Source organism: Elephas maximus, chromosome 3 (genome assembly GCF_024166365.1).
Source record: "Elephas maximus indicus isolate mEleMax1 chromosome 3, mEleMax1 primary haplotype, whole genome shotgun sequence".
NCBI lineage: Eukaryota > Metazoa > Chordata > Mammalia > Proboscidea > Elephantidae > Elephas > Elephas maximus.
In genome coordinates this window covers 50,139,827-50,153,141 of record NC_064821.1, presented here as the reverse complement: position 1 = coordinate 50,153,141, position 13,315 = coordinate 50,139,827, and the positions used below count along the sequence as shown (strand labels likewise).

The 13,315-nt window shown below is 40.2% G+C and overlaps 1 protein-coding gene across 4 annotated transcripts in view; it reads right to left on the bottom strand.

Moving 5' to 3' along the window:
* KIF1B (kinesin family member 1B) overlaps positions 1-13,315 on the bottom strand; it is a 171,010-nt gene that overhangs the window by 46,693 nt on the left and 111,002 nt on the right. For 3 of the 4 annotated variants that reach the window (XM_049877882.1, XM_049877884.1, XM_049877883.1), the window contains 7 exons: positions 12,851-12,988; positions 11,366-11,614; positions 6,130-6,248; positions 3,554-3,639; positions 3,065-3,194; positions 2,720-2,882; positions 148-238 (listed from right to left, as the gene is read on the bottom strand). In XM_049877882.1, coding sequence (XP_049733839.1) covers positions 148-238; positions 2,720-2,882; positions 3,065-3,194; positions 3,554-3,639; positions 6,130-6,248; positions 11,366-11,614; positions 12,851-12,988 — 976 coding nt within the window. The remainder of the gene's footprint in view (positions 1-147; positions 239-2,719; positions 2,883-3,064; positions 3,195-3,553; positions 3,640-6,129; positions 6,249-11,365; positions 11,615-12,850; positions 12,989-13,315) is intronic. The other variant, XM_049877885.1, reaches the window with a different exon arrangement.

The following is a 13,315-nucleotide window of genomic DNA, read 5'->3' as shown; positions in this document are numbered from 1 at the left end:
CAGCCCCTGAGCAGAGCTGCACCCCTCAGATTATCTTCTGAAAGGAGTCCACACAAGCCTGCGCTTCCTCACACCAGCCACTTCACGGTACCACAAGGCCTCGTAAAACCCTCAATGCATTTGGCAGAAAATGTGTGTGTCACTTACATTCTGCACATGATAAAACCCCAGAGGACTTCCTCTGCCATTGTTTTTGAGGGGTTCGGTGGAAAACGCTTCGTCATGACGATGTAAAAAGCTTAATAAAAAAAAAGCATGTGAATTATGCATTAAACAGTTTCATCATGATCTTTCTTTTTATTATACTTTAAATGAAGGCTTACAGAGCAAATTAATTTCTCATTAAACAGTTAATACACATATTGTTTTGTGACACTGGTTGCCGACCCCACAACATATCAACACTCTCCCCTTCTCGATCTGGGGTTCCCCACTACCAGCTTCCCTGTCCCCTCTTGCCTTCTCATCCTTGCCCCTTGGCTGGTGTGCCCACTTAGATTCATGTTGTTTTATGGGCCGCTATGAGTCGGAATCGACTGACGGCACTGGGTACCGGGTTTGTTTTACAGGCCTTTCTAATCTTTGGCTGATCTTTACAAGGTCTCTGTTTTAAGAGTCCAATATGGATCCTATGGACAGAAGCATCCTACTTACGCAGATTCTTTAATTGAGCTAAGTGTTTTTATATATCCAGCACTGGTGATGCAGTGGTTAAAGTGCTTGGTTACCAACCAAGACGTTGGCAGCTCAAACCTACCAGCCACTCTGTGGATGAAAGATGTGGCAGTCTGCTTCCATAAAGATTTACAGCCTTGGAAACCCTATGGGGCAGTTCTACTCTGTCCTGTAGGGTCACTATGAGTCAGCTTCGACTCAACGGCAGTGGGTTTGCTTTTTTTTTGGTCAAGAACATTTTGTGTATCACTCCACATTTTAGGTTTTGTTTCTAAAATGAGTGGTGTTCCTACAGCACTAAGAACGCATTTCTCCAACAGCAATGAGTTTATTATTTGTACTATTATCGTTACATGCCTGTCCTCTGGCACAGGGCTTGACACACAGAAGATACTATAGAAATGTTTTTTGTGTCAATGAGCTATGTTTATTTATTCTCACGGATAGTGAGATTTTGTTAGTTTTAGATAAAAATAAGTAAGAAATTAAAGAATACCCAACACAAAGATTTACCCCCAGATAGAAATATTCATCAGAAGGACACCCCCCTCCCCACCACCAAAGGAAAAAGGAAAAAGAAACTCTGGAGAGGGAGGTAAGGAATCAAGGTTATGGCCTCCTTGCCTTCCAAACGAACTCACTGAATGGAAGCACAGGTGGTGTACTCTTCCCAGGCACTGCGCACCACTGATGCCACTCGGCAGGCCCTCTGGCGCTCTGTACCACGTGTCCCTTCCCTAGCTTCTTTCTCTTCCTTCTCTCTCTCCTTCCCCTCATCTTACCCACCCCCCAACAATACACTCTACCTGCCAGAGGCACCCATGGGCATTTGTCGACCTCTGATCTACACTCTACTAAACTCTGCCACTGTAAAAAAAAAAAAAAGTAGGAGGTACAAATATAGTGATTTCACGGGGGACATGTAAAATCAGTCACACTGCTCTACAGCTGTATCTTCCCTGTACAGAGTTTATAGTTTATAAAAACCCAAGGCTTTAGGTCTCACACATCTTGACCCTTCCTCCAGCTGGAGGTGCTGCCCTCTTTTTTAGATTTTAGGAGAAAGGCCGACATACCATTATTATCACTTCTGATATCAGTTACCGAACAGGTCTTTCCCATAAAATATATCAGTTGCCAGATTAGAAAAAGAGTATTCTAAAAAAATGACTCATCTAGCCAATTCCACCCTACCCTTACTTTGGAGCTGATAGTCAAAACACCTTAAATGGCTGAAATCAATACTGGATGGGTAATATTTCAACAATACTTACAAGTTATAGAAAATTAGTGACTTATTGTATAGTAATCACATTTAATTCAGGACTTGGTTAAAATCTTTAAATAAAAACAATGCTTTATAAACTGCATTAGGACCCCTAGGGAGTCCAGGGTACATTTTGGTGGCACAAGTGGCAAACTGGGCTTTAGGTATGGGATAGGTCAGACTTCATTCTCTTGTACTGCCTTCCTTTCCAGGTAATGAAAGAATATATTGATCTTTAGAGGCAATAAAATTAAAGATTCTCAAAAAAGTATTTTCCCGAGGTGTCTCAGAAGACAGGCCTGGTGATGTGCTTCCAAAAGGTCACAGTCTTAAAAACCCTATGGAGAGTGGTTCTACTCTGACACACATGGGGTCGCTGTAAGTAGCAACTGACTTCACAGCCACTTAAAACACTAGCATTCCAAAGGTGCCACGAATAAGACATTTCAGCATGAAGAGCTCTGAATAGATTAATAGCCTTCTTGGGATCAGGTCCCATTCTGACATAGGAGGACAGTCCACACGGGAACCCCTCTGGCAGAATGTGGGACGCGCTCCTCTCCCACATTAAATAAGCCCTGTTTCATTCTGTCATAGGCTTCCTCTTCTTGTTCCAAACTTGAATGAAAAAAGTATTTTACTTCAGAAGCTGGTAGGCTTTTACCTCTTGGGAGTGCTAATATCTCACAACTGTCAAGCACCATATACCACACAAAGGACCTGAACATACGTCATCTAGGTTAACAGGTAGGTAGACAGAGCAAAGGGACGGCTTACTTGAACTGGCAAAAGATGTCTGCATACTCTGGGAGGATTCCACTGGCCTGCAACACCGTTACACGGAAAGTGAAGGCACTGCCCAGTTTCAGGTGATTGCCAATCTCTTCAGAAAACCCTTCCATGACCATCTTACCATCCAGCAAAGTGCTTGACTTCAAATCTAAAGAGGGTCAAATGAACACACATATGGTTCGATAATGTACATACTACCTTGCAAAGAGAAGGAAGTTGGGCATTCTTTCCATGACTAGCTGATGAAAGTGACTACTTTTCCTTTCGCAAGGGTCCATGTTTTCCCCTCTGTGAAAATGTCCACACTCAAGGTACATTCTGTCTACGTACCCAAGTCATTCATTCGATTGATTTCTTCTGGGGGAGTGATGACGTCAGAACTCTGACCTTGTCCTTCCACAATTCTCAGCTCCTCCAAGGAAAGACCAGAACGAGTCATTGCAACTGAAGAAAAATCACTCTGAAAACAAGGCAGGGGCAGACATATGATAAAGTAGTGTAACAACATTTTCCCCACTTCTGTTTATTTGCCCAACAAATAACAGTGACTGGAAGATCATGTGGATTAAAAGTTGTCTGAGAAAAAGTGATACAATAAAACACAAATGTTGGTCTTCATCTTTTATAATGACAAGTCTTTATCTTTGTAATTGTTAACGATGTCCCATATTCTAATACACAACTCTGACTGTGGTTTACCACCACATTATTTCTTAGTTCTAGGTACAGGAATTGGTCTCCAATAGTGACAATTCTCCTAATAAGCCCACCTACTTTATTCTTCCACAAGGTTCTTCTTTTTCCTGGAAGGTGTCTCACCTGATTAAAGTACTCGTTATCAAAAGATATCTTAGCTGTTCCTGACTGTCGAATTCCAGAGCCATAATCAGGAGCTTCTTCATCCGCTAAATAGAAAAAATATAAGGACTGAATGAGACTATATACGGGGAGAACGGGAATAACTGTTACTGTATTATAAAATAAACAGCAAAATGTTGGAACTGTACTGTTTGAGAACTTTAAAAATGAGATGAGACACTAGAGAACAAGATCTTCTGCATAAGAAAGAAAGAATGGACCTATGTAGTAAAATTACATGATGCTGCTTCCAGCTCATTTACATTTACCAACCTCCTTTGCTCAAATAAGACTGGTTAGTAAAGAATCAGTTTTATTTCTGAGGTTGTCCCAATCTCAAACCATTGCTAAATTTAGCGTGCAGGTCTTCACTTCTTCCACAGTACTAAGAACGTTCTGCCTTTAATTGTGCCTTAGGTGACAGTTTACAGCTCAAGTTAATTTCTCATACAAAAACTTATACACGTATTGTTTTGTGACATTGGCTGCAATCCCACACTCCCCCTTTCCACCCCAGGTTCCCTGCATCCATTCGACCGGTTACTGTCCCTTCCCACCTTCTCACCCTGCTTTTGAACGTGAGCTGCCCATTTGGTCTTGTATATCTGACTCAACTAAGAAGCGTGTCCCTCACATGTATAGTCCTGTCTAATCTTTGAAGACCAGGCTTTGGGAATGGTTTCAGTTCTGCGTGAACACTGTGTCCAAGGGACATAGTTTTGGAGTTTTCTCCAGTCTTTGTCAGACTGCTAAATCTGGTCTTTTTACCTGAATTTGAACTCTGTTCTACATTTTTCTCCTGCTCTGACTGGGACACTCTGTTGTGTTCCCTGTCAGGGTGGTCATTGGTAACCGGGCACCATCTAGTTCTTCTGGTCTCAGGCTGGTTTATGTGGTCCTTTAGTCCTCTGAACCCTATGGTGCAGTTCTACTCTGTCCTGTAGGGTTGCTGTAAGTTGGAATCGACTCGCCGGCAACGGATTTAGTTTTGGTTAGTCCTTTGGGCTAATATTTTCCTTGTGTCTTTGTTCTCTTCGTTCTCCTTTGCTCCAAGTAGGATGGGACTAACTGATGTATCTTAGATGGCCACTTAGAAGCTTTTAGGACCCCAGACTCCACTCACCAAAGTGGGATGTAGAACATTCTCTTAATAAACTTTGTTATGCTAATTGACTTAGATATCTCTCGAAACTATGGTCCCCAGACCCCAGCCCCAGCTACTGTGCCCTTCAAAGTATTTGGATGTATCCAGGAAACGTCTTGGCTTTTGCTTTAGTTCAGCTGTGTTGACTTCCTCCGTATTACGTGCTGTCCTTCCTTTCACTAAAGCTGATCCCTACTTCTCTCTAGTGATTTCCCTTTCCCTTCCCTCCCCTCCCCACCCTCATAACCATCAAAGAATGTTTTTTTCTGTGTTTAACCCTTTTCTTGAGTTCTTATAATAGTGGTCTCATATAATATTTGTCCTTTTTGTAACTAATTGCACTCAGCACAATGCCCTCCGGATTCATCTATGTTGTGAGATGTTTCGAGGGTTCATCATTGTTCTTTATCTTTGCCTAGTATTCCATTGTGTGTACGTAACAATTTTTTTTCCGTTCATCTGTTGATGGGCATTTAGGTTGTTTCCATCTTTTTGCTATTGTGAATAATGCTGCAATGAACACAGGTGTGTATATGTCTATTCGTGTGATGGCTCTTATTTCTCTCAGGTATGTTCCTAGGAGTGGGGTTGCTGGATCTTACGGTAGTTCTATTTCTGGTTTTTCAGGAAGCAACAAATCGTTTTCCAAAGTGGTTGTACCATTTTACATTCCCACCAGCAGTGCATAAGAGTTCCAATCTCCCCACAACCTCTCCAACATTTGTTATTTTGTGTTTTTTGGATTAGTGCCAGCCGTGTTGGGATGAGATGGTATCTCACTGTAATTTTGATGTGCATTTCTCTAACAGCTAATGATCGTGAGCATTTCCTCAGATGTCTGTTAGCCACCTTGATGTCTTCTTTGATGAAGTGTCTGTTCATATCCTTTGCCCATTTTTTAACTGGATTATTTGTCTTTTTTGTTGTCGAGGTGTTACAGTATCTTGTAGATTTTAGAGATTAGACCCTTACCAAATATCAGTACCTTGATCATGTGTTACAAAATAGCAGTCGAAGAATAAAAATGTCTACTCGAAGTACCTTGTCAGAAATTAGGCAAGAAAACGCCCTGAAAATCCTTTGTTACTTCTAAAGCTGTTAAGAGTCATTACACAAAATGCAAGTGACTTTTACAAAATTGATACAGGGGTTGTTCTTGCTTTGTGCTAAAGGAAATCCCTCTATCCTAGTATTCCAAAAGAGCAGTAGCCTGGACTACAGTCTATTTATGATACCTGGGAATAACAGCTGGAAAGGACGCAATAAAAGCTTTTTCCAAGATACAAAACCCCCCACAGTTTGTACCTGTAATGAGTGAGGCTCATTCAGAACTGGCCTGCTTTGTCTCTAGGCAAAGGATCCATAGCTCTGGTTTCTGAAGAGGGTCACCTACCTGCAATGGCCTGTACAGCCACACGCAGAAATCCCCGTACTTCACCCTTCTCACTGACAATGGCCACCCTGTGGATCAGGGGCACTGGATACAGCAGATTGCTCAGGTAAACAAATGCCCTGGAGATAGAATCCGGGAGACAAACATCAGAGCATCCTACATAGAGAAGCTGGCTTTCAGGTTCACTGAGAATATCTTCATGAAACTGTGGGCTGGCTCCTGGGCTTTGTCTTAAGATATCCTCTCTGTTCTGCACTCTCAGGTTGCCTCAACTTACTTCTTCAGGACAGATAATACGTAAACAAATGCCAATGCCTGACAAAGCAGTTGACAAAGACCAACTTACACCAAATTACTCTCTATAAAAATTACTACTTTAGGTAGAAGAGTAACAATTGGAAGTAGACTTTCAAGATACTGCTTTAAAAAGACTGCTGGTGGAGGGGAGGGAAGGGAGAAAGGGAATCTACTAAAGAACTTAACCATTTAAGGTAAGGAATTATAAAGAGGTTCTGATTTGTTTTGTTTTTTCCCCAACAGATAAAACAGAAGTCACGAGACAAAAAATACAGGGAACTATAACTGGAATACAGTTAACAACTCTAAAGCAGATTACATGCCACAGCATTATGAGTCTTTATTTTTACTCTAAGAAATGACTATTAGCTTCAGGCAGGGTGACTGACATGGTAAGGAAAACAGACACATATGGGCAGAGGGGCTAAGCAGCCAGAAATTGCCGAGTAGCGAGTTTAGAGGAGACTGAAACAGCATGCAGATAAATGCTAAGGGAAAAGAGAGCTGTTCTCTAAAGGGTTTGCTTTTGCCCCTAGAGGCCCAAACCTAGTTCAGAAATACAAAACTAAAACATAAGTTACAGATCTAACATTTTATATTTCAAATGAACTATCAGTGTCCTTCCTATCACATTTGCACGTTTTTCCTTCTCTGTTTTGTAGCTATTGATTTTTTAAAAAAAAAACAATAAAAACTGGTGACTGCAAAGCTTAAGACTGTTCATTATAATCAGTAGATGGGAAATGGGATCTAGTTCCCACTGTTACTCCTGTCTCCCCACTTGGTATATGCTGATCTTTGAACACAAGACAAAAGACAAAGAGCAAACACTGGCATCAAGAAGTCACACGTAACTTAACGTGACACACATGCCTGTCTGTTGCTTTTCCTGCTCTGAAATCTGTATTTGGGATTTTAACTCCAAGTAATGAAAACAATTCTGAAAATAGGCAAAACACATCGCAGAAAAAAACAGATGTTAATAAAACTTTAAAAGCATAAATGAAATATGAATGAAAAGTACAAAAAAAAAAAACAGCAAGTGAACATTAAAGCAGAAAAAATGATGTTTACTTCCCTTTCAGTCTGCTCCAAAGGGTGGGCAATGCTAAGAAACGGAGGGTTAAAACTTTGTGGTACAAAAATAAGGAAATAAAGCACTTTCTAAAAAGGATTACAAAGAAGACTATCAAATATCAAACGTCAATTTCTGTCACAGAGGTTAAAAGACTAAGAATTTGGCATAAGGTACCAAACAGATAATTTCACTTCCAAAGTTGATACACACAAAGACTCCCACATCTCTTAGGACACTCCAGCCAGACTTGCCATTTTCAGTTCCTTGGTGACTACAAAGCCACCGCACATGCTTGTCCCAGCCTAGAGTTCTTCTTGCACTCTACTGCCCACATCTTCAGCTCTCATTTCAAATACCAGTGTTGTATGTTCCCAGCAATACACGTGACTCTCTCATCATTGCTATAATTTACATTTATTTGTGCGATTATTTAATTTATATCTGTATGTAAGTTTAAGGAGAGAAACAGTGTCTGGTTTTGCTTGCCACTGTCTACAGAAGGCTTGGCGTATGGTAGATATACTCAGAATGTATCTGGTGAGTGACTGAACACACACATCCATAAGGAAACAGGAAAATGATTTGTCCTCTGTCTTTAGGAAGACAAGGAAGATTTTCCAGAAAAACGGGTTACACCAGAGGCCCAGAATCAAAGCCATCCAACCTTGCACTACATTTTTCAAAACGACACTTGTGATGAATATTAACTATATGGAACTTGCTTCGATTCCTAAGTACACTTAATATGTTACCTTAAAAATAGCTCTTCAAAAACAGTAACCATTGTTTTTTTAAGAATGTTTGCTACTTAAAGGTACTGAGCATCATGATTCACACATACACATTATAATAAAGTGCTGTTTAAGCACACATTATAGACGAGAATCTCCTTTCTGCTGATGGCAATGGCAAATCCAAATGTGAAAGTACAGAATCTGACACAATGTATTCTTGTAGATTTCTCTTTTTAGAAAAGAGAATTCTGCAATCCTATGGTAGCAGCAGGGCCCACTGAGTAGCACTGTGACTACACAATTGCACAATCACGAGGCAGCTGCTAGTCTTATTATCAGAATATAGTCCGTAGCCCCAACCCATGCTGTATAAAGATATCCTTCCAAAGCTTTTTAAACTGGAAGACTCCTGAGAGTCCTCATGTCTTGGCCTAGCAGACTGAAGGAGAACAGGGATGAGAAGAGAAAATGCAAAAGATGTATTAGCAGAAAGGCCTAAGTCTGTGAAGTTACATCAAAAAGGGAAACAAATTTTATCAACATAAAGAGAAGAAAAATCAGCATAATTATGGTGATAGTTACAGAAAGTGTCAGTTCATCAGGTGCTTATAGAGGTCACAAAATAACCTTTTTTTGCCCGTTTTAACCCATAAGAGTAGATTAAATAGTTAACATTTTTCCCAAATTATGATGGATGGTTCAGAACATCCCAGCATGCCATAAGAGAATAGCTAAAGGGACAAGCTCTTTTATTTTTCATAAAAAGATTCACCAGAGGCAGCCAAGGCCCAAAACCAGAATGTACAAATCGAATTTCACAAGAAACTGGGAAATTTTACAAGTGAATTAGATTCGCAGTTATGTGCCAATAGGGGAAATCCAATCCTGTGAATCAAAAAGGCAGGAAAAAATTTACTCCTTTTACACATATTATGACCACCACACAACCGGGTGATGTTGCACTGTTATTAGGAATTTTGTTTGTACACGAGAAATGTATCAAGGGCAAAAACGCGGAAGGGAGAGCTGTCCTTCACTTTACTGAGTGCTGTGACTTCACTTCTTCCCCCAAGCTCTTTCTTGCAAGGCAGAGTTAGTTCCAGAATCTGGGAACCTGAACTAATGGAAAAGGTCAATTCATGAGCCAGAGCTCCAAAAGTATTTTATCTAAAAATCAAAGTTATTGCATTACACCTAAACTTAGCTCTAATATGATCAAAATGAATACAGCCAGAAAATTTAAACTAGAAGAAAAACAGTACATAGATCTTAAGAGCCAGTGAATTTCCTCAGTAAGTGAGATTTTAAGTTTTCCTTACAACTGACTCAATATAAACGCTTCTGAATAGAAGCCTAAACCAGGGTGTTCTTTTTGCCAGTATAGACGACAGAATCTGAAAGATGAAAGAAATCTTTAAGGCTCTTTTTTTTCCTCTATGTAACTCTGCATTTTACACTTGAGAAGCCAAGAGGCCCCAGTTTAAGTTGCTTGTCCTAAGTCAGTAACAACATTATGACATGCTACAACAAAGCCTAGGAATCGAGGCTCCTCCTGACAATGAAGTCAACGTTCTCTGCATCATACTATATAAGATGAAGCTACCAGCTCCTCAGTGTGTGACGGTGTAGAGCACAAATAAGAAGCTTTAGAAGCTGTGTAACTGGCACCATGACAAAGCAGATTATGGCCAGAAGAATAGGATGGAAATGTGCTGAGGTCATAAAATAAAGAAGGTATTATTGTCCCATACATGTGTGCAGAGAACTACTTTCCTCAATTAATATTAAAAAAAATCCACAAGCAAATTGATTCTAAGCATCTACTCCTGGTGATACGCCAACAGAAAAAATACTCATGGCTATATAATCCCTTTATGCTTATTCAGGGAAAAACTGAATTATAAAAGCCCCTTTGCCACTGTAAAATCCAGAGACTGTCTAATACTATGACCCATAATTGTAATTGAGGCTTGTTTTTCTATCAAGAAGCTTTTCTTCTTTCCCTTTCCATTTAAGTGATCATCTCCTACATTATTAAGTTCCAACCAGGTGACCAACACCACACTAGGAGCTAAATTTTAAACCTTAAACCTCGGCCAGGTCAGAAGTCTCACTGCACTTTATTTTTAGACAACTGGTGCTTGTCCATTTAATACTGACATATTCCCTTATTTTTAAAGAGTTCAACCACATGTGTTCTAATATACCATTAAAATTAAGGGTAATACCTTAGAACCCGGACAAACTTTTCAGTTAACGCAGTGAGTGCTGTACTGTTGAACTTGTAACTAAAACTACTTCGGCATGAAGACTGGATGTAGACAAAGACACCAGCATTAGGAACATGTGCATAGAGAGTTCTGGCTCACTGACAGATGGATGCACAAACTGAGAGCCAGAGACAATGCTTCAGTTTGGTGAGCTAAACTCAACACAAAGCAGTTTCATGTAGTGCTAAACAGATATCCATTGTTCAAAGTGTCAATAGATACTTTTCTGTGATTCATCATTCTAAAGCCTGTAGGTAGTGTGTTCACAGAAGCCAAAGACCTGTAGATAGGTTCAGTGAAACTGGCCAAAGAAAGGAATCCATTTAGTCAAAGGTGAAACCTGACCTTCCTGATTTTTTTTAGGAATCAGTAGACTAAGCAAAAAAATAAACCCAACCCTAATCCTGATTCCACTTCTGTCCTCTTGATTCCTACTAATGCCATGAATCCTCATCCCAGCCCTAGCCTTGCTCTGCTCTTTTTCACCCCATATGCTTCCTTACTCACACTCCTCTAAAGAGAAAACACCTAGATCACAATGCCATTCTTTGGACCCATTACGCTTTACTCTAAGATTTAATTAATTTCTCCTTTGAGGTTCTTCCCTCAGAACAAAATTACTGGACAACTGAACACAAGGGGTCCTCCACTGTAGTGAAGTTGTGCTATGTTGCTGCAAGCTGTACTGAGTAGACTGAGGTCTCTCTCCAGCCAGAGCAGCATTTATAGAGTGTGACTCATTGGACTGAGTGTTCACAAACTGAATTGGCTAAACCAAGATTACCCAAAATTGCACAAAGAGGCCTTTACAGCAAGAGCTGGTCCCTTTTCGCCTTTCTCACAATAACCTCACCAACCTTCCCACTAAAATGAACCAGGGGGATCGGTCGTAAAACGGGTCGTGCCCGTCACTGAAGAGGTCTGATCCCTCCTCCGTCCCTGCGTCAGAGCCGGTGTCATCCACGAATGCCTCATCGTCAAAGTCCTCCACCTCATCTTGCTGCTCGTCAGCCAGCTCAGTGATGTCGGAATCGGCCGTGGAAAAAGTGGGGGAGGGTGTGCGGTCGGCAAGGCGCTCATTCACACAGCCGTGGAAAATGGGGGAGCTAGACACCAGGTAACACGATGACGAGTCACACAGCCAGGGAGAGAGGAATAGTTGGTTAAACAGAAGCTATGGGTGCCAACAGGACAGAACCCACTGAGGAATCAACACAATAAAAGCAAGTGGAAAAGCAAAAGGATAAAATCAGCATAAATCATCTGGATCAGGTGAAAAGAAACAAGGGCAGGCTGATCAAGTTATGCAAGGACTGATCCTTAGAATAAGAAAAGCAAAGGAAATACGTAAGTAGAATATTTCAAGTAAATATTGTGCTGCAAAATGTTTATATTCTCCAGACCACACAAAAGATCAGCATCCAGGCCTCAAAGGAGCCACTCGACACAAAGGAGAAACGACAAGGATTTAAAATCTTTTCTTAAATTCTCAAATCATCCTGGAGCAGAAAACCAAATGGATGAAATGATATCCCAAAGCAGGTACACCCCTTGCTTGGGTAAGACAAGTTTGGCCAATTCACTTCTTTAAAAGCTACTCTACTACCAGGGGGAGAAGGAAGGAGGAGATACTTCATTTCTAAGAAATGAAGTATATAACTTCAGCTCCTCCTTTTTACCTAATTCATTTAAAAACTCTCAGAGAGCTTTTGTGATTGAAAAACAATTCAAATTCTGAAATCATTAAGCTCTAAACTTTATATTTCCCTGCTTTTATAATTCTAAATCTCTAAGAACTTGATTCAATAAAGACTCACATAGGCACTATTTGTCTTCATTAAATACTGAAAATAATGTATACACAAAAGAGGTTCAAACGGACTACCAAGGTGTACAGTTAATTCATCTGTGGCAAAGACTAAAGTGAGATCAATTGCTTAAAAAAAAAGTGAGGACAAATCAGATCACAGGCAGACCGCAGTCTGGTAAGTCATACTATGGTTTTAAACGGCACAGGATACAGACCCAGCTTTTCTTTTTCTTTGTAAATGTATCTTGTTCAACTGCAAGACATTTCATGTATGAGCTGAGAGGCAGGAAGACTGTCAAGTACTTTGGTTGAAAGTTTGATACTCAAAACAAATATGCATGTTGAACAGAACTGAAGGGAAATAAACTGAACAACACAGTGGTTGTATACGAGTGGTTAAGATGCCAGAGGGGGTTTTTTACACTCTTTTTTTAAAACAAATTTTTTCTATAATGTCTGCTGGGGTTTTAAACAATTAAAATTACACTAGTCATTATTTTAAAAAGAAAACAGAGAGAAAATCATCACATACCTTCCTACAAGTTTGAACCAATGGAACCGATCATAAAATGGATCATTGCCAGTCATAGGGGTTTCACTCTCATCTTGGGCATTGGAGGCCATCTCCCCTGCCCTGTCATACATCTCTCGCATCAAATCCAGCCTCTGCCTGTATAAACATAAAGCAATGGATTAATATGAGACTGCATTAAAATTATGCTTTGGAAGCATCTTCCATGCAAGATTAAAAAAACAAAAAACTTGCTCCTACCATTTAATGTTATTAAAGAAGAATGAAGGCAGAAAGTGCAGAGACCAAAATACTCAGTATTCAAAGTGTCTGAGTCTAGAAACAAGTCACCAAAAGTCAAGAATAGCCACCTAACCTCTTTTGAATAGAAAGAGAAATGCAGTTCAATCGTGTATGACCTCTCGAATATACTGAAATAGCAGAAAAAAAAATCTCATCACGCTAAATGCAAAGGAAGCTGGAGCG